Raw genomic sequence first — 26,009 nt, 5'->3', positions numbered from 1 at the left:
AAGCTGCTAGTTTTAAAACTTTAAAACAAAACAAATCACTGTAGAAGTACTTACATATTTAAGATCTATATTTCTGGGCCACAAGGGGAAATGACTTTTTGTGGTATCTGTCTCCGATGAGATCTACCTTCTGGTAGGATTTATAAGGCACCTATTGCTGTGGTTCCCACATGTTATTTCCAAATGTCTCTCAGTTGTCAAATGTGAAATTTTCTTTAGATTGAGTTGTTCTGTGACTGTACAAACTCCAGTAGCTAAATACACGTCCCAAGAGTTGGAGGCAAAGTGCAGCCAGGCACTATGTACTCTCAAGTGCACTTAATTCCTTCAAGAGACAGGGGCAATTGAAGCTTATGGGCTTTAAGCCTGTAAGCTGTAGTACCTTCAGCCCTCAGTCAAGATTCCCATTGTGCTAGATGCTGTACAAATATGTAGCATAGTCCATGCCCCACACTGCATGAGATATAAATAAACTCAACAGCAGCAAGTGAGTGTACTGAGAAATAGTCGGATGAGGAGCAAAATGAGAGAGAATAGGCTGAGGCAAGGTGGGCTGCCAGGCAGGGGAGAATCTTTTATGTCTCTAAAAATAGTGCGTTACATCTTCATTATCCAGGTGTGATTGCCTTTAGGAATTGCATCAGGTCTGAAGAGGTATTTAATGAAGCACCAAGTCATTAGCTTTCATTCAATAATAAAAGGATGTTTCATGTTTAAGCATGTATAAAGATAAAATCTCGCAGGAGGAGGAAGATGCTGGTTAAATTACTTGGGAGCTGGTTTACAAAGCCCTGTTGGATCATTTCTTTGTTCTGTCTTTAGCTTCTCAGCTGTTCCCTGTCCATAGTAACGAGGTAGTCCTGAACAGATGGGCACCAAACTCCACGTGCCCTGTGAGTCTTCAAATCCCTTCATGTAGTCCACCAGGCGTCCCTCTGTAGCAACGTTTTTCATTTCTAGGAGGCTTTTTCCAGTGTTGTGTGGAACAGAAGTAAACAATTCAAGAAACAGAGACAGAGAGTTGTCCATGGCAATGCTGAGAGCTACAGCATAAGAGCCAAGATCAGAGTGGAGAATGAGACATCGGAGGCACTGCCTCCTGGTCTCCTCTGTCTGCAGCACTTCCAGCTGACGCTGTCCCCATAGCCCAGATCTGAAGAGGTGACCTTGAAATAAAAGACTTTTTGTCTATGTTGAACAGCCCAACTTTGCTGGCTAATCCAATTCTTCTTTGGCTTGGGAAGTGCATTTTTGCCTTTGTTGTTGCTCCTGGTTCCGAAGTGCAGGATCTGGAAGTTGATTGTCTATCTGTCTGTAAGTTGCACTCCTGCCCTGATATTCAAGCTGCTGGTTTGGAAACACTTCAAAAGGCTTCCATTCTTCAGAGCAGCTGTCTTCACTGCTCGTACAGGCAGTTTTTAATGATTTCTGATTACGGTGTGGCATTTATTATAATGCCTTTTAAGACAGCACAACTTTATTTATACATCTTTTTATTGAAATATATAAATGAGTCTCCTTTGAGATAGCTGCTCTGTCAATCCCAGTGTAGGATTTGAGTAACGTATTACCACAGAACAGAAAATCAGAGGAAGGCATCTGGACAGGTTTGCTGTTTTTTTTTCTTTTTTTTTTTTTAATGAAATGTTTTTTTCCCTTATTCCTTCTTAAGACAAACGCGGAGTTCTGAACTGGGCACACTGTCAAATTCTCAGGTCTAGCATATGGCTTGTAGAGACATCTTTCTGCTCTTAAACTTTCCCTCCTGTTCCCATCTTTTATTTTTCTCTCTTGCTCTCATGCACAATTTGTCTCCTTTCTCTCCGTCTTCCCATCCCAGATATACTCATCTCATTATCTTTTCTGATGCCAGAAAAGATGCTGTTGGTTTACCATATGCTGCTAAGAGGTGCTGGTATCACAAACACAAGTTGCCTTGGCTTGCTGTAAGGCCATTGACACATCCGTCAGCTTGCTGCCTTTCTCAGTGAAAGTCCATTCTGCCCTTTTTTTTCTGACTTCTCATTTTGTTCCTCTAGGGTGTTTTGTGTGTTTGCACAGCTTCAAAAATACATGGAAGGAAAATGAACTACACTGAAAAACTTGCCAAAGGCACCAGTGGTGCTCTGGATGGCAAACAGCTGGAGTCAGAGAGTCTTTTCTGGAAGTTCTAGCACTGTATCTTTACTCTGGTTTTGTACTTCTCCTTAGAGCGCTATTGGATGTGAGATCCAGACTACCTAGGCTTCCTGCTTAAACTGGTGCAGCTGGTCCTTTCTGGCCTGGCTAATTAACTTTGTGTTTGGAGTAACTGCTTATCATTCAGTTCCATTTTATGCATGATTAAAATGAAGGCATATAGAACTACTGTGATTTCTGGGTCAAGTTTTTCAGACCCTTTCCTCATTGGCAGCTGAGCCTCGTGATCCTATTATAAGCAATTCAGGCTCCCTTTTCAAATTCATTACATTGTTCGTCCTGTTGCTGCCAAGAGGATGTTTCAGAGCCTCATTTTCCAGTGCTTAAGACCTATCCTTTAATTTCCAGTTGAAATTTATTCATGGCTGTTTTCTATCCATTTGTCCTTGTGCCAGCTTTGTTCTTCAGCTTGAGTAGCTCTCTGCTTTACGCAGTGTTTACTTCCCCCCCACCCCAGTGTGTCTATGGAGAATAATCAAGTCACCTTTCAGACATTATTTTGCTAAAGTAACCAAACTGTGTTCTTTAAGGCTCCTGAAATTTCTCTGCTATAATTGTTTTCTTAGCCCTTTTCTGCACTGTTCCTGTTGAGCAGTGCACGCAGCTGTTTGAGGGAAACCTTAAGTGAAAACCTTCATGCTTTCCATTCTCATTGGCCATGACTTTCTGAGACCTGATCTGTCCTTTTCACAATTTTCACCCTGCCGGGTCATGCTTGTCCTAATCCTCTAATGGGCTTATCTATCCAGGATGTCTTTCTACTCGCTTCCAAATTATGAGCCCTAGCTCATAACAACATCTCTTACTAAACCCTAAATGCATAACCTTGCACTTTGACTATTACATTTCATCCCATCTCTACTGCTTCAGAACTCAAGCACATCCTGTTACTCCTGAAAGATAATCCAAACAACCCACTACTGGCAGTAGCTCCTGACTTCACACTGTCAGCAGATTTTGTTGGTGTACGCTGACTTTTTGTGCCAAGGTTATTAATGAAAGTATAAAATAAGATCAGTCTCAAAATGTATCCTTGAGAACTTCCACACGTAGCCTCCCTCCAGCCCAATAATTCCTCTTTCAGCACAGCTCCTGTCACTGCCTCTTTAACCAGTTCCTCTCTCACCTTGCAGTTCTTGTGCTAATCCCCACCTTCTCCCGCTTAGCTAATAATTTCCAGTGTGGCATCACATCAAAAGCTTTACTGAAGAATAGATAAATTAGATCTACTGTGTCTCCCTTGTCTAGAAAAATCAGTTATCTAAGAAAGACATCGAGTTAGGCTGGCTTGCTCTACTTTTGGTTAATTCTGTTTTATCCCTTAAACCTGTTTGATCCATCGGGCAGTTTACACTCGTGTTTAATTACTCTTTCTTTCAACATGTATTCTAAAACAATGCATGCTATTGAGGTTTGTCTCCTGGGTCTGAACCTGCATATGAGTAACTGTAGAGCATGTTCTGCAGGACACGCAGAACACTGCTTATCACCTGTGCCAAAATATATCTGAATTGCAGTGAATTAAGAGATGAAATGTACTAATTTGGTTCCATTTTCTGTTACTGTGGTACTGTGTATGGCATGGGCTGAGATGAGGCAGTGTCTAGGCTGCTAGTATGGCACATGAGAAATCCAGCTAGCTACAGCTGCAGGGCTGTCATGTTGCTTCAGAAGTAGGTGGGGTTGAAAAAATTCATACAGTAAATGAGGTGCCTACTAGAGCACCTTAGATCTCTTCTGCTTGGATCCAGAAATACTTACGTTCTTCCTTCACTCCTTTGCTGTTTGGATGTGTGATTGATGCATCACCTAAAGCCTGAAGAAACCACTGCAAAATTAGCTTCGTAACGTTTTCTCTGTTAAAACATGCGTGTGAGCTTTGAGAGGAGCTCTGGACAAAATTCTAATTTGCTTAGAGTTATTTACTTGGTCCCAAGTTGGATACTTAAGAAAAGGCTAAGTGATCAGTGGATGTAGCACATCCCTTTCCAGCGTGTGCAGAATGACTGGTAGATGACAGTATTCCTCCCACCAGCTGAATGATTGCTGTTTGGGTGGAGGCAAAACAATGAGAGCATGACTGTACTTCCACTTGTGGGTGGGATTTTAGCTGTTTACTTCTTGGGTTCTTTTTTCTGTATCGTGTGGTATTTTTTATGCATATGTGTGTGGTTGGTGATTGTTGGTTGTTTTTTTTTTTTTAATGCCGGTGTTGAACTCTGTCAGATTCAATATGGAAGCATGATGTTAGACAAGGACATCAACCCAACATCAACAAGGACCAGATCTTGAATCTTAGTCTTAGCCGCTGCTGCAACACACAACAGACAGCAGCTTGATGACAAAAAAAAAAAATAGTAATTTTTTGCTGCAGGATGATAATTGGCTCAGTATGCAAGTTAATGTGATTTTATTTGGGGATTGGTTTCTAAAGAGATTACATTTTAAAGAATCTGTGGGCACGAAGGGTTTTGCTGCTGTATTTATTCAATAAGATACAGGCACTTGAAACTTTGCAGCAGTAAGCTAGGTTGGAACATGGCTCTTCTTGTTCCAGCAGAACGTGACTGGAAAGGGAAATCTTCTCTGTCTGGTAGGATGGGGCTTATACCATGTGAGGAATGAGGATGTCTCAGTGCAGATTTCTCTGGTTCCCATTCAGACTGGTGCTATCCTGAGTCAGGCAAGTTGAGTTGCTTACTTGTGCATTGAATTGATGTAAAGGTTAACAAAAAATCTTTCTGTATCGCTTTTCTACTAGTACTCTATGTGGCAAGTCTTACCACATCACTTTAGCATCTTCCTTACAAGCCCTGATCTGATCAGAGTGGGGAACCTTTATCTGCCACTGCAGTGCAAGACTGCAAGAAAATGAAGCTTATTTTCAGTTTAAGCTGGTGGGAGGGAGGATGGAGGGAAAGTTTGTTTTGGGAAAATGGAGGAGGGAGTGGAATTTATCTGTAAATGCTGACATGTCCCAATTGGACGCAGAAGTTATCATCTCCTGATGTGGATGGAAGCACTGATGTCTGGAACGGGCATATGCTGAGTGTGATACAAAGAAATGGTTCTAGGGCAGTAGTTTAAAGACTTGCTTCATTACTTTGGGTATGTGGCTGTTTCTTTACATTTAATGGTCACCACAAATCAGTGTAACGCTAAAGCTAGAGGGCTAACGGTCTTTTAGAATAACTGAGTCAGCTGCAGAAACTGGATTCTCTGCTGGTGTAAGACATTGCAGCTCTGTCAAAGTCAATGATAAGCTGTCAGTTTAGACCAACCGCAAAGCTTGACCCAGAAGATCATGAAGATGAAGGTTAAAAAAATTATCAAAGAAATTGACATTTTTTCCATCTTTCTTCTTTCCCCAGGGCAGCCATTGAAGCTCTGGCAGCTTTGCTGAAATCAAGTAAGCTTTTCCTCTTATTATGACTTTTCTTTCTGTGCTGTGCTGCTGGACAGAATGATCCTCATTCTCCTTTAGTATCCACTTCACCCTAAATCCTAAAAAGCACTGCTTAGAAAAAAGGGGTAGTTGCTTATATGTCTTGCAGTGCTTTTCAGCACCTCGCAGCTCTGTGGACATGCAAATATGTGGGAGATGCTGTAGATCCCAGGAGTAAGTTGCTGAAGGAACCAAATGAGATGATATTTTGAATAGTCAGGGAACAGTGGTTGTCCTGGTGCTTGGTACAGTGGAAGAAAGGGGGAAAGCTGTCCAGCCAGTGAATAATGCTCATTGCTCTGTTCTGTCGTTACTGGGAAATGGCACGAAGATCTCTCTGTCTTGTGGTGCTGTAGTACTGCGCGCTAACCTGGAAACAGTAGTGTTATTGGAAAAGGCTTGGAAAACTTCTGCAGTGCAGAAGACATGACCTTATTCTCCCTTGCAAGCATTTTGGGTTTGATAGCATGCAGACCTAAAAGATAGGGTGGAGCTATGGCAGGTTGTGCTTGGCCTCTGCACCAGCTGGCTGGGGGTGTTGGAGACCTTAACAGGGATTCTCAGTCATGCACTGTTGTGTGACTGTTCCTGAAATGAACGTGTTACCCTTTTCTGCCTTTTTCCTATCCAAAAACACTCAGCTTTTATTACTAGAATTTAATAAAGCTTTGATTAAGAAAGAGCACTCTACTATTGCAGACTATATACTCTCCAATAAATCACAATGGCGTATTGTCCTTCTCTCTCTCCCTCCTTTTCTTCCCCTCCCCTTTTCCTTTTTATAGTAAGAGGAATAATTCATTTGTGAAAATCTGTAGTCTTGGAAGCAGTGCTTAAATGAACAAACTGCACTGGGATTGTCTCTGAGTCGCACCAGCTCAAGTGATGAATTCTGAACTAATGCTCCAGTATTAACCTTGCTGCATAGATTTAAAGGTCACGTTATTGCAACGAGGAAAGACCTTCTGCTTTGGGTACTAAATCTTAATAAGGGGGGTTGTGGGGCTATGCCACAGCTGCTTGCAATATAAAAAGCAAAATTAGCATTTAGAATAGAAAGGAGTGCGCAGAGAAAACTAGAAAAGTGAAACAAGAGCTGAAAGCTCATCAGGCAGCTTGAGCTTTTCTTCTGCATTCCTGTTCTATGGCAAACACCAGGAATGGGAAGTAAAATTCTGCTGGTCCAGGGTGTTAAAAGTGTTACTTTCCTATTTCAAGGCTCGTTCTGGGTCTAGAGATGAGGATGATATGGAGAAGCGAAGAAGTAATCACCAAAGGAGGTTGTGAAATGTAGGCTTTCGAAGTTCTAAATCCATGTTGTAGAAGTCAGTGTTGTGTTGGGGGAAACCTTTTTTGAGCCGAGGATTTTCTAGGGAATCTGGAAGGACTAGATTCATCTCCAGGTTCTCCCAGTGGTTTTTTCCCTCAGGAGTGAAGTTTCAAGGATATTAACTCTTAGAATAAATCTATTTTTCTCGTTGGCTCTTCTCAGCCAATCTAGGTTCTAGAGACATCTGAGCTCTTTCTCTTACACTTCTTGCGTTTTGAGAAGGACAAAGAGCATTTGCAATATACTTGTAGAACACACTGTTAGTTCTGCTTGGTTGTTTCAGGTGCTTTCACAGAAAACTTTGAGAATTTGGTTTATTGAGCAAAGCAGTCCATACATTGTCACTTGGGAGGACTGCTGTGATGTACAGGCTAGAGTTCTCACGTTCATTGGTAATGCTGGCCATTGCAAAGTGAAGCCTTGCTTGGGAGAGAGATTTCTTATTTGGAGACACGTTCTCTCCTTTACCATTTGCAACATTGCTGTGGCAACACCAGCTACTGCTTCCAATGGAAAGTGATTTTAGGAAAGCTCATACTCTGTTCTCAGCTAATGATTTAAGGCTCTGGAACTGGGATTTGGGAAGCAGTGCCAATATTGTGCAACCAAGTAGAGCACCACAGCCTGCAAGGCAGCTTGTACTCTGTTTTCTCATGTTTTCTGCAGGCTGTTGCTCAGTGGTCAGAATGTTTTTTAGTTTTTGTCTTGTCCTGAGGCTCGAGAAACTAGAAGCTCCAGGCTTCTGGTGTAGCTGCGTACAACTTAACAGGCTGTGCCTTTTGGGAGGTGTGAGAAACATCTCTGGTTTTTCCATACGACAAAACAGAAGAAGAGCTGAATGCTTTTCACAATTGTCAGCATAGCTTTGCTTGTCGCAGTTAACTTATCTATGCATATGACCTTAGTGTTCTTAGAAAGCTAAAAATCTAATCCTGTGAATGTTAGAGCACTTGAAAATTGCTTGTGAAAATGGGATAAAATTTTACATGACAAAGCACTCAAAGTCCTTTAGCATGTTTTAGGTGGGATACAAACTGAATGGGAGGTGGGAATCCTGGAATGTGCTACAGCACCAAACTGTGGGACTAATGATTGTGATCTTTGTTGAAGGCTTGCAGTAACTTGCTTACTAGGACATCGGGAGATTCAATTTTGCTGGGTGTGAAAGGCTGTAGAGCAGACAGAACAAGAGCACAGCTATTCTTGAGGGTCTCCTTCCAGGGCTGTTGGATTCTTAAAAGCTTCAGTTCGAAGCGGGCACAAGGGTAATGGTTATACACGGGAGATACTGGAGTGAAACTGTCCCTCTTGCTTTCGGCAGTGAACTGCCATGGGAGAAAACGCAGCAGTTTTAAAGGGAGCAGGCAGATGGCAGTGTGTCTCCCTGATGGATTCAGAAACATCCCTCCTCATCTCCTCAGGCTTCCTTAAGCTCTGCTTAAGACTTAGTCCTCCTGCCAAGCCAAGGGCTGGCCTCTGTCTCTTCCCTAACAGAAGCTGATGCAAAATGTCCACTTAACAGGTGCATAACGCTACGTGTAGGGAAATGGTTTGGAAAAAGAAGCATCATCAGTGGAGAGAGGGTGGGGAAAAGGCACTGCAGATTTACCCTTTATCCACAACAAAGAAGAAATACTCGCATACCCAGCACAAGACGAGAGGGATCTTGGTTATCCTGGTCCCCTATACACAAATGGGTATCAGTGACAGTCATGGAGGTGCTGAATAATGTTTAGGACACTTCCAACAAAGTGCCCTATCTTTCTATCGGTAGAAGCTGAGATTACAGATAGGGAAAAGATGTTTCACACCTGACTATCAGCTCTCACTCCTGACTTCTTATCTCTTTCCAAGCAACCCAGAATACTTTCCCCATCCTCACATGTTGTCCTCCTGGTTGCTGTTTGTCACTTGCCATGCCCACATACGGTCAGTGAGTAGCTTGTAGTGAATCCTTCCTCTTTTTTCTCTTAACCACGCTGTTTTCTCTGTGACTGTGCTCTTTATTACATTACATTAGAGTGGATACGTTGCTTATTAAATAGATATAATGGTGCTGTATACCACGATAGCATCAGGAGTCTCTTCTCTTTGATGCTAGTCAAGTCTTCACCAGTGCTACCTCTGTCCATCCTTCCCACAATTTCTAGATATTTATTACAGCGTGTGAAGATACAGATAATGATAGAGAAATAGGAGTAGAGCAAGGCACAGCATACTTCCCAGAGTCTCTTCTCTGTCCCAGGACGCGCCCGCTATTTTTCCTGCCTCCTTTGCCTTTGTCCTCCTTCTCTGGCCATCTAAAAGCTACAGCTTTGGGTGAACTCACCCATCCAAAATAAAAAAGACAAACTGTAGTTTTGGAGACGTGGAAGAAAAGGGGATACCTGATGCAGAAGCATGGACAGGCGTGTCCCAGGCTTGCAGGCTGAAGCTGGTGTGATCCTTGCTGGACGCGGCACCTCGAGCCACACGATGGCGATGTGATTATAGGGAACCCTGCTCCCACCAGCGCTTAATCCAATATTTATTTTTTGGCGAGTAATTTGTTTATCAGCAGGTTATTTTAATCTCATTTTGGGTGTATTTGTTATTCCTGACTATCTGTACTTCCCAGAATTAGCAGTTTGCATGCCTTGAAGGAAATTAGCTAGAGCTGATCTCGGAGGCATTTGCTCAGCGGATATTGGAGGAAAGGGTTAGGGAAATGGGCAGAGCCCTTGTTGCAATGCTTGTCTAGTAAAATTGTAATGAGCAATTTAAAGAGACAGGTTGTGGTGACCTCCTGATCATGCCTCTTTTACGAAGACAATTCCGTGTGCGAACAGCAGTTATTGCGGATGGCCTTTCCCCTCTCTTTCTGTATCTTTACCTTCCTCCTTTTGTCGTCTGTATCCTCTTTTCTTCCCTTATTCCCCACAGGCTTTCATCTCTCACTTCCTGCTCTTTCTGCCTCATCTTCTGTCAACTAACCTTTGTTTAACCTTTCACCCACTTTTTTTCATCAAAGCATAAGGATTATGTCTTGTGGCTGGCAGGATAAAATAATCAGTGTCATTCTTTTCCTTTTATGCTGGCATCAAGTAGAGGCAAGTAACTGTGAGGAACAGAAAGCAATGTTCTAGCACGCGTTACAGTTTGAATGGCCTGCACCCTCTATGCCTGAATTCATAATGCTTTGCAACAGATCTACTGAATTATAGGCCTTTGATCTTGTGTCAGAGTAGACCTATGGTTAAACCGTGTCAGTTTTGTAGCCAACAGCACAATGTCAGTGATTTGTCCAGTATTTTGCAAGATACTTGTTCCTCAATCTCATTTTAAGACCTCATTTCCCACCTCTGGATTGAGACTCCGTTATCAGTCTGGCCGCAAACCTATAATCAGAATTTGTGGGATATTGTGATCAGAGTCGAATTTTGCAAATAGCTTCGTAATCATCTAAAACAAGTTCTGAGTCTATGCTTTCTTCTTGAATTGCAGAATGCAAATAGTATTGATTCTGATTTTAAGTTTCTCTTTGAGAAGAGCTGTTTTATAAGCGGGGGGAAATGATTGAATCTCCTTTTTATTCCCTTCCCAAGACTGACATTCATCCATAGAGATGTCCCAGACAAAGTCACTAAGTTCTTTACAGAAGAAGATTCGTCCAGCTCCTGGGGCATGGCAACTTCCCATTGTTTTGCTCCTGAGGGTGGGTACAATGGAAGTAAAGTGTCAAGAAGCTGCACTGTTCTCTGCTGACATCCCTAACAGTGATTGCTTACTGCCTGTGTCTTGGCACAGGCACTGTTTGTGCCTCTGGTGGTGATCAGGCTTCAGAAAATTCAGTGGCCAAATTTTGGGAAGTCTTCCAAATTCTAGCATCCTTGTCTAAGCTTTCAAACCACTTTGAGGAAAAAATCAACCTGGAAATTTTGAGTAAAAACTATTTATTTATTTTTTTACTTTATTTTTGGTTTTGTATTGGGTTACAACCAGAAGACGCCGTGAAACTGGAAAATAAAAGAGAAAAAGGAAATCTTTTTGAAGATCACTTTCCTTCTGAGGTTAGTTCAAAAATTTCAGAAGGATTTGACTTGCTTTCTTAACTTTTATATGTATGAACAATGCAACAGAGGCCAATTGGCAAAGAATCACCATGGCATGATATAGTTTGTATGATTACTACTGAACTGTCCAAAATCTGGAGCTAAAAAGACTTTCAGAGTAGAAAAATGAGTTGTTCTTGTACTGATGCTAGGCTCACAACAGATAGTTTGCCTTCTCCTATACCAGGAACTTACATGTGCTAGCAGATCCTGCCTCTAGCTTTGTGCAAGTGTTAGACCTCTATCCTCAGTGTCTATGCTCAAATAAATGCTTTGATTCTCAGGATGCCTGTGAAGTTTATGGGACAGAATTAGTCTTCTGCCTTCCAAAATAGTTGAGTCCAATACTAGCTTCTTCCTGGAACTCTATAGCCCACTGTGTATGGATTTATCCCAGAGCTAGAGGGGTGACTAGATTTCTCTGAGGACAACTCATTCTATTTCTGTAGGGCACCCTCACATTTATCTCCAGCAAAAATGGTCTCACAATGGCAGAATAGAATAGATGTTTTCACTTCACTTGTATCTTTTATTGCTAAGAGACAATGACTGGAGAAGAACAGGGAAGCTGAAGATTTCCTTCTTCCTTTCGTTCCCTTAGGGGCCACAGGGTTAATCTAGCAGAGCGTTCTTATCTCCAAACTGTAGCAATATATGCTCTTGGCATAATGAATCAGCTGAGTGGCATCAACAAAGAGATTTAAATAGATAGACAGAAAGATAAATCTCTTTGTTCTGCCTGGTAAGCAGTGCATTGCTCATCATATTTCAGGTTGACTGTAATTCAGTTTTGTGATTAAATATGCTGCATGTTTTCCAGTGGTCCCTATGTTCTTGGCAAATGCTTCAAAAGGGACTGGCATTTAAGAGAGAGCCTCAGAAATGCCCCCCCATGCCAAAACCCCACTAGCAGTCCTAAGTCTTATCTACCAGACTCAAAACCTGGCTCTAGTCTGTTCTTGACCCTCACCGCAAAATCAGAATTCTTTCACAACTGTGGATTTGTTTGTGGTGTGAGTCCCTTGCTAATTCAGATGCATCTCTAACCATTTGATAATTCCACATATTGGCTATGCGTCCATGTCAAATTCTCCTAGCTAACTGAACAGATTATTCGGCCGGATACTCTGTAACTGCAGCACAGAATATTTTCATTGGTTAGCAGCACTGCCCTGGAAGCCAAAAGTGAGTGATCAGTTCTAAATGAGTGGGGAAATAAAGAAGACATTGGGTATTCCCATATCTCCCATCCAGATCTCAGCACATAGAATTGAAACTCTTGCAAAAAAAGATAATGAGTGGCAGGTTTGGAGATGGTGCTGAAGACCGTGATCACGTGTCAGAGATGCCAAAATCCAATTAGAAAGACAAGCATGAATCAAAATACTAAGTAGCATGCCTAGGCACTGCTAGAAGCTACCTAGAAGGAGAACTTCTGTTTCCACTGAAATGCTGTCTGCACCCAAGGAAAAAGAAAGGGACTGACAAAATAATAACAAAAAGGGTCAAAAGGCTTAGAATGTTTTACTGCTTTCCACACAGGTCATGCATACTCGCTCCAGGAGGGGTGGGTTCTTGCTGCCTACAAATCTGTGCAGTTCTGCTTGTACCTGTGTGATTCATTTCCACCATCTGTATTTGTGCCAATGTATAGACAGATACACATGCAGGTGCAACCCGAGATGGAGACGCCAACAGACACAGACAGGTGGGGAGGCCCTCTTTTTCCGTTCTGCCTTCTGGAGATATTGGCATGCTTCCTCCTTCATTTATTTGCTACTTTTTTTTTTTGACTATGCAACTGAAAAAAATCTGGAGAAGAAAAACCAAAACACTGAAAAAACACAAGAGCAGAAGCGAATCAATGGAATGAGAGAAAGAAAATGAAAGCTTTCTTTACCTTTCAGTTAATTCTCATTGCTTTTGATGAAAGTGCTGGCAAAGTATAATCCTGCCTCTCCCATCTACTTGCAGAACTGACTATCTCAGCTTCTCTTCCCAAAGTGACCGTTTTGATCTTAAAGGAGATAAGCACTATAGAAAACGCAAGGGAAACAAATAACAAAGCTGTCTTGCTCAGCTTTCTCAGTGCTTTTCATCCAGTAATAAGACTGAGGCAAGGGGACAGCTGTCTTCTGGTCCCCATGGACTTGGGATCCAAACGTGGAAGTCTGTCTTGAAGGATGTGACTCTCCTGAGAGAGGAAGTATTAATGCATTGGAACGGGCTGCCCAGACACGTGGTGGAGTCACTGTCACTGGAGGTTTTTAAGGAAAGGGTAGATGTAGTATTTAGGGACATGGTTTAGTGGGCACTATTGGTGGTAGGTGGGCAGTTGGACTAGATGATCCTAGAGGTCTTTTCTAACCTTAATGATTCTATGAAAACCTCACAAGCACATCTTATGAGAATTCTATTTAATTAACTTCCCCAAGGAGCTCTACCCACAGTGCTTTCCAATATTTCCCTCACCCTATTGATGTTGAGACAGAAAGCCTGGACTCCAAGGAGTGAATGCTAGAGGCTGTAAATCCTTACTTCTAGTCCAATTTCATCTGCCTCTGAACAGTTAAGGGAGGCTCTGAGCCTGATCCAAATTGTCCCTACCTTACACTGCCCGACTCTTCTTCTTGTCATGTTTTATACACTTATTGACTTTTACTGAGCTCTCTGAGTAATTCTTCAAGGAAGATTGACTGATTTAAGGGGTAAGTCATCCTGCAGGTTAGTAAACATGACAGCTGGTTGAGGATTAACAGGAAGTCATGAATAAAGTAATTGATAAAGGATTCTCAAGCAAATAAACTTTTCTAGCAGGGAGTCCAAAAAAAAAAAAGAAAGAAAGGAGAGAAAAACAGAGTAAAAGGTCAAAGGAAAAGATTGACCTAAAAGTCTGACAACCATTGAGCCCCAGAATACAAGCTGTACTGGCAGAGATAGTATGAGAAGGGGAAAAAGGGCTACACAGAGGTGCAGACCACAGTGAAGGTGTCTGGGCATAGCGGTGCATAAGGTATGAGAGTGGAATACCAGTGTGACATGCAGGACAGTGCAGAGGCATATCAATAGGGTTGTGTGAAGATGGAAATCACGATTAAAGTGAGGGTTTTTGTTTTTTTTTTTTGCTGGTCTGGGACACTGTCACCTGCCCTGTGGTGGCAATGGTAGAGAAAAACTGCAGGGCAAGGCCAGGTAGCTGCAGGGCTACCCTCCAATCCTTTCTCTGGGAAAGTGTTTGCTGATATACTGTAGAGAGCAAACTGAGATGACTGCAGGTAGCTTCCTTCCCCTTCCCAAAATCTTCATCTGTTTCATCACTGGGATTCAGGTTTGCTGTGTGCTAGCTGCTTTCCTAGTCACTCTCTCCATGGCTTCCTTGCTACTGATTTTCTTCATCCAACATCTTACTCCTTTTTATTCTCTCTTCTCCTGCCCCTTGAATCCTTGCTGATTAATGTTCCAGGTGTGAGAGTTTCTGGCACTCTTTTTAATGGATTGGAAATGAATTGGAGCCTACTAGCTCTGGAGAATCCATACCAAGAGCCATCTGTTGTGAGCTGCAAACTCTGATCAGTATTCAAGGAGTTGAGCTCCAGTCTCACATGTGCTATCTGGCCCCTTGGTTGATTGGCGAGCTCCTGACAGCTTCTAATGTGTTATCACAGTCAGAAATGTCAGGACCAGTTGGGAAAATGTGTTTAGATAGGGCTGGTTTGAAGGGAGGGAGCCTAGAATCTGGTATGGTTTCATGTTTGTCCTGTGGGGCAGGGCACGGAGCACAGTTGGCAAAGAGATGTGCTGCAGAACGGTCACGTGGAGGAATTCACATTCTATCACCAAGTTCTATGATCTTCTTCTTTGAGCTTGGTATCCTGGAGCTGTATGATTAAGAGAACATCACATCTTTCTTTTCATATTTTTTTATAAAACTGGCTTTTATTTTTGAAAGTATCTTTTGAGCTTTGTTGTCCATGAAGTAAAACCTTCAAAAATGATCTGAGTGTTTCCTTTAAATTTTTCAAAACCAGAAAGCAGCAGAAAAGAAGCCCAAAATGCTGTTCGTGTTGGTGTTTTGTTAATTTTTATATACTTGGGGTTTCATTTAGTCTCATGACGTTAGGAGACAGGCTATGATTTTCCACAATAATTTGATTCATGGCTTTCATTGTAGAGGTATATGTAGGATTGCATTTAGAAGTTCAACATAATTTCACTGGCTGTGACAGGATTGTGCAGCTACAAGGTTTGTGTGTTTGTTGATCTCAGCAAGGTGTTCTGTCAGGACTAAAATACATACACTCTATGTGAAGAGCGTATGACCTGCTGTCAGCTAATCTTATTGCTTAGCTTTTCTCACTCCTCAGGAGTTTCTGTAGTTTCAGGGACACTTACAGTGCTGTGATCTGGATTAGGTTTATTAGCACTTGGAAGGAGATAAGGGCTCTGTGCCTACCCCAGCCTTGGTTTGCTTAAAGGAAACCTTCATTCTTTTGGTCTTCTGATCGACTGTTCGCACCTAGACATGAGAAATTTTTGTTCAATTCCAAGAACCTGGTTCATATTTAACAAATAATGTCTTACATTGCAACAACAAAAGATTTAGCTTTGTCCATTAGATGAGGAAGTGATGTTAAAGTCTGAATTTATAAGCACTGCATAGCCATGTGGTTGTCAAATAGAATGAGCAGCTGAAAGAGTTTAATTCATCCTTTTCTCTTTCATTTCAGAATCTAACAGCCGACAAGCAGTGAACAGAGGCTATCTGGGTGGATTGCTGAGGCTCTATCAAGACTGGCATCACAATGATGTCTCCAACAACTACATTTATATTCGTAGGGGTCTCCTGCTCTGCCTAAAGCACATCACCAACATCCAGCTGGGCAGGGAGACTTTCCTTGGTTCTCGAGGTATGGAGATTCTCTTCACAAGTGTGCAGGTAAATGGTGCTTCTGTGTTTAAGTGAAATGGATTGGTAGTTAGTGCTGCATCCTATCTCTCAGTGTAAAAACATATTGAAATCTAGGCATTTCATCCTGCAAGAAGCTCTATCATGAGTGAAAAATGATAATGTCAAAATAAAAAGTATTGACAATTTTCAGTCCGATGAAAATGTTTCCATTTAAAACTAATATTTATCCCTGCTGAGCCTCACAGGAGTTGTAGTTCAGGATTTTTAATGTTTTTTTTTCTCCTCCATCATATCTCACTCTCTGCTTGGACAGTCTCTCCCCAAGTGCAGTGCAGAGTTTCCACAGAAGAGTTAAGGTGTTTCATGACATGTTTGCTTTCGGGTATTCAGATGGATAATTCCACTAAATCACTTTTCCGCCATAAAGTGTTGATTTAGCTGGGCCTTTGTTAATGACAGACATAAATCAGCAGCTTTTCAGGAGGCCCAATTTTAATCTTGTGAAACATTAATGTAGTTCTGTCAGAAAAGATGACATGGTCCTGAAGATGGGATCCCTGTAAGATGTAGAAAGAGCAGGTATAGAACAGTAATGCTTTCCTCTGTGTCTCTTGCTAGTATGCTTTCTTAGCCCCCTTGAGAGAAATACTTTATAGAGAAACTTTCAGTTCTTGACCTATGCAATTCCACAAGGGATATTTCTACTGTCATTCTCAATGGTCAGTGCATTAACTCATTCCAGAACCATCATATGCAGGATGAAAACCTGTCCTCTTTTCCTCTTCCAAATATATTGCCTTATGATCCAGTGTATCTGCTTCTTCACTGTTCCCGTTGCTACCATGAACTATTCTCTTGTTACAAAGATATTTCTAACGAGTAATACATAATAAAATGACAGAGGTTTGTTTTTCCTCCTCCTTCCATGCCTTCCCTTCATATGGAGGTGGCCAAAGCCAACAGAGCTTTCAGGGAGTATCAGCTCTTTATTGCAACACCCTGATCTGCCGAAAATTGGGTAGGGTGTGTGGCAACAGCTGCTTGAGGGTAGATGTCAGCTTATTCTCACTGAAGTGCCTTCTACAGCCCATGTTCATTTCTGAGCTAACGTCTCCTGATAGCTCAGCCTAGGAGCAGCACCATGAAAAGTGCAAACATGGGGTCACCTTGGGTGAATAAACAGGAAATGACACACTAAGTATCCAGTGAACACTGAGAGCGCTAATCCTTCCAAAGGTTAGAAGTGGAGCGGAAACGACAGCTTCAGGGGCCTCTAGTTTATTCTCTTCTACTCTGTGCTGCTTAGGTTGATTTTGGAAGGGGGCTTACCAAAGTTAATAGGCTCGAAGCTCAACATTTCCTCATTTCTTGTTTGTTGTATTATCAGTCTGTCCCCAAGAAGTGAAGCACTAGGTGTCTGGCAGCCCAATCTTGGTCGTGTTCTTCCGTAATCTGACCAAGTGTGGAGACTGCTGCTGCCACTGACAGTTTATCATCATCTTCATACTAGAGAGAAAATGGGAACTGCAGGCTTCAGAGAGAAAGAGAGCAAGGCAGTTCGTGCTTGGGAAAACAGTGGTTCTTTGTGCAGACAACATTGTAATGCCTTTAGGAATGTGCTGGCTCTGGTGATTAATCTTGAGCAAACTGACCAACTAATGTGATTTTAAAGGTGTTACAAGTTGGCTAGAAAAGTTCTGCTGAAACAGTTTTTTCCCCCTTTGTCTACTGAAGTCAAAAGACTTCTGCTGGGATGGATTTGTTTTGACAAACCCCAATGAAGCTCCCATTCACAGGGCAGGTTTTCAGCTGAAACCTCTCTGGCTGCTCACTGTATGGACTGTCAGACAGCTGAAATAAATGCCTGGGTTTACCTGGATATAAAAATACCTGAGTTTATACCTTTATGGCCTTTAAGCTTATGTCTTTACAGGAAGAGCCTATTGTTCTTAGACCATTTCCTTATGTTGGTTGGGAGTAACTGCAACTTGGTTTGTGGAGAGTTTGGAGATATTTTGAGTTCTACTCCTACCTATAATGAAAAATAATTTTAGACAATAGAATCATTTGTGAAAGTGAAGCACTTCCTGCTTCCATTTCTTCTTCCAAGCCTTGCTTAGATTGCAGTGGAAGTTAAATAGTTTCTTCACGTCAGCAACTGTCTGGCTTTGTGTATGCAGTGACAGATAGCTGCCTACTCTGAGACAAGAAAACAGGTTTGTGTCTGCTTTAGGAAAGACCACAGTATAGACCGTTCTTTTGCTATTGTATCATCAACCCATGTGATTTCATAAGCTCGTCTGGTATCTAGAGTCTATTCTAAGTTAAAGTTATTCTGTATTTCCCTCTTATGTTTCCCAACACCACCTATTAGCATAATTATCTTTTACTTTAGTGTAACATCGAAGACTGCTTTTTTTGCATACATCACATACATACCATAATATCTTGGTAAGACTACTACAGATTCAAAGGAGAAAAGCTTGACTACAGAACCTAAAAGCAGATCCCCTGAATTCAGGTTAGCTTTACACGGGGTTTCTGAGCTAAGGAATCATTCTGTTCCCTCATTCACTACAAAATAAATGGCGTAGTTCACACACAGACAAAGCAATCTCCTGTCCATTTCTCAAGTTTCAGTAAAAAAAATGTTTTCTAACACAGCGATGCACCATTTTTCAGCCACCTGTAAACCATGTTATCTTGGAACCTCAAAGCAATTTATGAACAGCAATGAAGGTAGTCCAAATATTCCATTTTTTGTCTGAAGGCTTGTTAACATCTGTAAGTTAATTTTCTTTAAAGAAAAACACTGCTTTCAAACAATATTCTTGAATAATTCATCTTGTGGAAATTGTCGGTATGAAATGCCCTGCTCTTGACTAGCTCAGTTCACGTTGAAATGAATTAAGATGGCAATAGCCTACGGCAGTCACAGTCCTGTGTTCTAGTACAAACAGAACAGTTTTACTTAGTAAACTATAGCTTGTAAACTATATAGTATAGTAAATTATTGTCAAGACTGTTCTGCCCCCACATGCAGACAAACTTTCCTTTATCTTTTCTTCAATAATGAGTGAACTTTAGGCACCCAAATACCATGTGAATGGGTGAACTTGAAATAGAAACCAGTTCTCCTTGGCTTTTGCTCTAACTGTGGTAGAATTTCCTTGGAGATGCTTTCAAAATTGTTTTTTCTCACCCTTGTTTGTAACAGCCAGAGATCCAGAAATACATATTAAGATTCTTGTAGCGAGTCCTGTAAGCATGTCAGCTTTAGATGAATTTTCTAGTCTCCCTACAGGAATCCTAGTTAATCCCACTGAATCTTATAATGCTGTTCAATCATACATGAGAAAACAGACTAAAATCCTGTACCACAGCAACAAAAAAAAAAAAAGAAAAAAAATCAACACAGCCATTTTTCTGTTCTTGCTTATTAAAAAGGGCTTTATGTTCTTCTGAACCCTCCTTGCATCTGCTGAATTCTTCTTGTCCAGCCAGTATCCAAACTATGGACTGTGAGACAGTAGCACAAAGTGTTCTTGCCCTCTGGTCTGTACCATTTCGTCTGTACTGAAGTGAGGCCAAAATTTTAAAATGATATTAGAATTTATTTTAATATCCCTCCTTGGACTTACAGCACATTCATGCTGTTTGAATTGCATTCCTGTTCTGATGGGCTAAGCTTTAGTCCCAAGTCACCAAATGTATCAGCGTGCTGATAAGCACGGTACAACTTGTAAACTTGAGAAGGATGCTGCATACATTAGTCAGTCTGGTGAAGGCTATGGTATGGACACACTATATACACTGTATTTGGGGAAATGTGAAGATGTGGGAAAATAAGGTGGTTTGGTTTCCTGGGCATTGCACATATGTAGCCAATGTGCTTTTGGGCAACAGCATTAATAATTTGTTTATCTAAACTGCCTGTTATATTAAAGATGTACACATACCCCTCAAATAGATTCTTGTTACAGTAAAAAGAAGATGTTCGGGTAGGAAAATCATGTGTGATCCTGGTTCACAAAAAATAGAGACCAAGTAGTTAACTTATCTACAGTGAAGTAATAAATACAGATTGAAAAATATTCTAGATCTTTAAAATATATCTGGGCTCTGTTTCTGTTTTCTATACTGGATTGTAGGAGTAGTTTTAAGATTCGGAAGGAATTCAATATTTTGTGACTAGGTGATATATACTGTTCTTTCAGACTATTTGGTCCAATGTTTAACCATGTAGAAGAGAGTACGGAGAGTGCTCTCATTCAGAGAGTACTCTGGGTACAGTGATAAGATGGTGCAGCTGTACTGGCTTACCTGTGTTACTTCTGGCACAGTAGCTCTGGAGATAGTAATAGTAAGGATACAGAAGCACAGATTTTGTCATGAATTGACAGTAAAAATACAGGATCTCTGCAGGACTTCATATCCCCATGAAGGAACGTATCTCTTCAGTGCTACTGTTTATACTACTAATGGATCTCCCTTATGCTCTGACTCGAACGTCTAAGAGCAGAGAGAGTCTTTTAAATGAGAATAGAAATCCCCTGTGAACCTGTATTTCTGTAGGAAATGGACTCCAGAACTTGATTTTGCTGCAAACAAACAGGGAAAAAAACCCTCCATGATTATAATGGTTCAATGTTCTTCTGTTTGGAGCATTTCTAGGAGATCACGTGCAGTAGGCAGGGCAATTGTAAGAGACACTGTCTTTCTTAATTTTGTTCTTCTTTGGTTCTTAGGACTGTTTATCTTGCAAGAATCTGGATCCTATTGTAACCACTGTGACTCAGATTCTGCGAAAGTGCTATCCCAAGGAGCCTCTGCCTTTGGGGACAGTGAGAAGCTCCTATTCCTTCCCTCTTCCTGGGAACGTCAAGACTGAATGTTCATGTATGGGATCTGAAGGTAAATTGCTGAATGGTGAGTTTGGTAGGAGGAAAAGGAGCATGGCATGAAAATTAAATACAGTGTCTGGGGAAGGGAGTCTTGTCTGTCTTATCCTGAGGTTTGTAGTTAAAATTGGTCTGGATTACAGTGATACTCATTAGGGATAGAACCACCCCCATGTCTTCATGGCGCTTGAAGGTTCTGTTTGGAGAATAAATGAGAAAAGATTAAAAGAAGTGATGGAAATAGAATAAGTAAATAAATCCCTCTATGATCCGAAAAGTAATGGAACAGAATGAGTATGGCAGAGGCTGAGAGTGCCACAGTTCCATGGCAGCAAGAGACAGGGAGGCAACTGCCTGTGCATGGCTGTGGGGAGAACACTGCCTTGTGGTCTTTTCAGTAAATAATTTTGGAAAGTATTATCCTTTCCCCTTTCTGAAATAAAACCAGATAGCAGGCAAATTGCACGAGTAAATGATATATCTCAGCATTTGCTGAAAATAGGAACTCGGCCACAGGCAGAACAGCCGCTCCGCAGAAACAAAGAACAGTAGACTCCATGATACGCACAAGCAATTTCTCCGTTGCTCTCAGTTGCACATGGAAGATGCTCAGATACTGTAATGATGATAGCGGTAAAATACCCTAATCTAGATAATACAGATTAAGAGCATCCTGTAATATCATTGCAGCCAAGCAGAAAATCTCTATGGCTTTGCAATAAGAGTTGGATCCGTATCATGGTGATATTTGTCATGGTTTTGAAAGGCAGTGCTTGATTCCAAGAGAAAGGAGCTTTAAAAACTGTGAGATTTAGTGCCAAATGCATTTATACCAGATTAAGAAATGGGATCTGCTTTAATCAGGATTGTGTTGGGTTGGAAGGCATGCGTGCCACACATGAGATGGCACGTATTTCTGTGGAGGGCCTGAGAGGGATATTAGATTGAACACATTTGCCTGTATCTCTCTTCTGCAGATGATAATGAAAGTGATAGTGAGGAAGACATGGAAAAAGACCTGAATAAAGATGATGTGGAGAGTAAAGAGGAAGTAAGTATGTAAATGACAGTTTATTTATTATCCATACACTGGAAAATAAACTTTTTCCTTGTCAATTTTGACATCCTGATAAGTTGTCTAAGCAGAGAATGTAGATGTACATGCTCCACATAGGTATGGTATATGAATAATAAAATAATAATAGGATAATTGAAAGATGAAAAAAGAGAAGGGACTGTCTTTCACTGAAGAGAGTCCCCTGCGTTTATCCTATTAATTACCAGGCTTATCACCTAGACAAGACTAACCCTCCTTTTCATCCCATATCAGAGCATAGTTGGGCTATACACCTATTGTAAGAAAAAGATTGATTCATATAAGCTACAGCTGAGGCATTTGAACCTAGATTCCTTCATCATCTGCTGCTGCACACAAATAATAAAGTGGAATATTCAATACCTCTGATTTCTTCCTTTGCACTCTCTCTCTGCCATGACCTAACTGGTGGAAACAAATGAAAAAGGACCAACCAACAGCTGAAGATGAGAGTACAAACTTTTATTCCGAAGACATGTACAAGCTTATGCACAAATGTGAAGTAGTCTGTTCCACAGAAAGTGTTTTGGTTTGGGAAGAAACAGAGTTGCAAAGGTAGTCTGTTTAAATATGATTGAGTTTTCTGTGGAAGGGCCATTTCATTTGTTGCCCTGTTTTTCTCCAAGTATGAAATTGATGTGTCACACAATGAAAAAAAAAAGGAAGTAGAGAAACCAATGAAACAACAACAAAAACCCTACCTGTAGCTCAGCATCCTTACTTGGCCGTCTGTTTTGTCTGTATATTAGAGCTCATCAAGATGCTTGAATAAGGCTCACTGAGAATTTATCTCCTTCTTTAATTAGTTATTCATTCAGAAGCAGGTCCTATATGCTTCTGTTCCATTTCATTATTCATAAGGATATCAAGCAGAAGCGAGCAGTTTTTTGGTTTTATTTTTGCCTAAGAGCACGCTCTGAATATGAGTTTTAGCTACTATTTGTCTGGTATGTTGGTTGTATATCTCCCATGACGAAGTAGGGAATAAGTAATGAACTTTCAGTTTACCTTTCTCTATGAGGTAACTTTTGAACTAAAACTTCATTTTGGTTCTGGAATCTGATATGGAGAGTTGCACGTAAATGCGTGGTTGCTTTTAAACATGAAAGATTCAGATATAATTCTTATCCCTACTTCAGTGATAGCTATCTAAAAGTTTTGCTGTTTTTTTTTTTGTTGTTGTTGTTGTTAGGGTTAAAGTACAGAATATTGATTAGCCAAGAGTTTTAAAGCTTTGTATCAACAACATTGAGAGAGAAATGTAAAATATGAGCAATTGATTCCTGCAGACTCAGTGATGCTGAGGTGGGCCCTTCTGTTTAATTAGAGATGTCATTTGGTTGTCTAAATCAAAGATAGAACTGTCAAGCTTTCCAATTTTTTCAGTAGCCTGTGAGGCCATTTTTCTTTGATGTATTATTGGGATTTTCTTGGTAAATACACTATTTTTTTTTAATATTGTTTCTTTGAATCAAAATATTACCAGCTGTGTCTTGAGAGCAGGCCTATTGGTTCGTACAACAGAAAGGAAATAGTTGATGTGCTTCAAAGTAACTAGTAGCTGTTCATGTCCCTTATTATGGGTACTCTCCAGCTGACATGCTTATAAGTAGGTTCAACTTTAAGTAAGTGGGTCTAGATACTTTTTTAAACTGAGTTTTTTCACAGTATTTCTGAGTATGTACCTAGATAGAAAAATTCCAAATTCCCCTTTTTCACAATCTAGTCTCTCTTTTTGTGCCTCTGTTTTCTGTTCTGTAAATTGGCTTTTACAGCCTTTATGAGTTTGGGGGGAGCAGCTGTAGGATTCAGTACGATAATGAAAACAAAGAATGTTATGCAGAATACTACTTTCACAGTCATATAAAAGTAAATGTAGGGCATGCTAAATACACATGTATTTTTCTATTTCTGTTTTTGTAGGATTATGACTTGGAGACAGATGTAAACAAATTGAGGTCAAGGCCAGTGCTTGACCGACCAGAGGAAGAGCTTGGGCAATATGAAGCAATGTGTCCAGAACTTTCCCATAACTTTCAGGTACAGAAGCATGGCTTCTTTTATTTTGTGAACATTCATGAAGTTAAGAAATACATGAAAGAGAATACTGACAAGAGATAACCAGACAACACTATTGCAAAAGCAAATCTAGGTGTCTTATAGGACTGGAAAAACAAAGATTAAGACTTTTTGCTGTATTTTATTGGCCTGAATCGAGAATAATAGAAAGAGAATGATGATGTTTGATGCACATTTGGCTGGATATGGATTAACTAAGTGCTACTGAATCAATTGCCACATGAGAAATCTGTCAGATAATAATTTGTATCCTTGCTGGCAATTTCAACATCAATATCAAGATTGGAATGAGATGTGGAAAATAAATACTGTCAACTAGTGGTTTGAAAGAAGTGATGGAGAAGATTGCACTGCCACTGAAATGCACCATTCAAATTGCTCTGTCGCAATTTGGGGCAAGAAATGGAGTATTCCACTCACTACAAGTCTCAGAGTGAATTTAGGAAAGCTGAAAGCTGTGATTCAAATATGAATGTGAAAAAAGGACCATTGGCTGAATGTATCTCCTATACATACAATGCTGTCACATTTATCATGTCCCTAAGTAATTAAATGGGACTAAATTATACTTCTGCATAAAGTCAGGGGTGGAGTTTTTAATGGTAGATTGATCTTTAGCTTGCAATAACATTTAAAAAAAAGCCTAGTGAATTATGCTCTCAAATTTATGATAACAATGGGTTTTGATCAGATATTACTCAATCTGATCCTTTTTATTTTCTGAGGACTACCACTGAAACATCTTTCTGTATAGAGGAATTCTGGTAGGTAGGTCTACTTTGACTGTCCTATTGGATGAGTTATTTTATTATTTTGGGAGACTTGTAAGTATTTTCTCTTTCTTCCTTGCAAGGTTTTCTCTGGATGGAGGCACGATCTGTCTTTAAGTTTATTTTGATTTTTTCTGCTTTTTAAATTTAAAGGAGCTTGATTCAGAGTCTGAAGAAGAGAAGAAGTTGGAGGACAGAACTGAGAATCTTCCTTCCAATCTCTCTCATTTCATTCCAAGCGGTAATTCTGTGAAAGATCCAAACTATAGATGGAGGACCCAAAGTGCCACAGAGGCAGGATCAGATCCAGGAGAGAAGGATTTTAAAGTTCCACTGCAGAGCTTGACAAAGAAGGAGAAATGCTCAAAGAGTCTGATCAATGAGAAGAGAAATATTGTAGAAGCTGTCCAAAATGCAAACTCCTATGAAGAAGACCTAGCCAAGAGTCATGTATTTTCTCTGTGTCCTCTCCCAGAAGAGGCTGCTTGGTACAAAAAAATATTTAACCCTGAGTGTGAGGCTTCAGTCGATCCTACCTCTGGAGTGAGACTGGAGACCTCAGAAATAATGACAAACCTCCTGGAGGAACACCAAGGGAATATCCCATTCCATAGCCCTCACTTCTACATGGCCAGGGCCAAATGTACCAAGTCCATACCAGCCTACAGAGACTTGGCATTCCCCGATTTCTGGGGCCACCAGCCACCTCCCTACAGCAAGCCCATGTTGGAGCGGCAGCATGGAGTTCAAAGGTGATTGCGCTTCAATATGATTAGATTTTGACTGTCACATCTCTGAGTTACCTAGGAAGTTATAGAACAAATTTTGGACTGTTTGCCACAAGGAGGTAGGCCACAGATCAGGATGCTTTTATTTAGGTTTTACTCTTGAGGATAAGAAAATTACATCTAACTGGATTGGGAACAGGATTAGAAATCAGCAGGCCTATTTCTAATATTAATGTCCTGCATGGCAGTGGATGAATGGTGAATTTGCCTGTGCATTGCTTTCTTTGTCTGGTAGATAAAGGTGGCAGAGGCCTTGCTGGAGTGAGATTTTTATGGCTTCTGTGAATCCATAAACACTGACTTATCTCATATTCTAAATTGCTATTGATTAATCTAGCTAATGATAAAGGTATCAGTATCAATGTAGCTATGTATGTAATGACACTCAAAGCTGCTCAGAG

The 26,009-nt window shown here is 40.7% G+C and overlaps 1 protein-coding gene across 4 annotated transcripts in view; it reads left to right on the top strand.

Moving 5' to 3' along the window:
• AGBL1 (ATP/GTP binding protein like 1) overlaps positions 1 to 26,009 on the top strand; it is a 271,623-nt gene that overhangs the window by 32,855 nt on the left and 212,759 nt on the right. For 3 of the 4 annotated variants that reach the window (XM_021407577.1, XM_021407579.1, XM_021407580.1), the window contains exons 6-11: positions 5,571 to 5,608; positions 15,793 to 16,001; positions 20,723 to 20,903; positions 21,853 to 21,926; positions 23,895 to 24,011; positions 24,974 to 25,572. In XM_021407577.1, the coding sequence (XP_021263252.1) occupies positions 5,571 to 5,608; positions 15,793 to 16,001; positions 20,723 to 20,903; positions 21,853 to 21,926; positions 23,895 to 24,011; positions 24,974 to 25,572 (1,218 nt within the window). The remainder of the gene's footprint in view (positions 1 to 5,570; positions 5,609 to 15,792; positions 16,002 to 20,722; positions 20,904 to 21,852; positions 21,927 to 23,894; positions 24,012 to 24,973; positions 25,573 to 26,009) is intronic. The other variant, XM_021407578.1, reaches the window with a different exon arrangement.

The sequence above is a fragment of the Numida meleagris genome, chromosome 9, assembly GCF_002078875.1.
Source record: "Numida meleagris isolate 19003 breed g44 Domestic line chromosome 9, NumMel1.0, whole genome shotgun sequence".
Classification (NCBI taxonomy): Eukaryota; Metazoa; Chordata; class Aves; order Galliformes; family Numididae; genus Numida; species Numida meleagris.
Note: the sequence above shows the minus strand (reverse complement) of the source record. Positions and strands in the feature narration are given on the sequence as shown.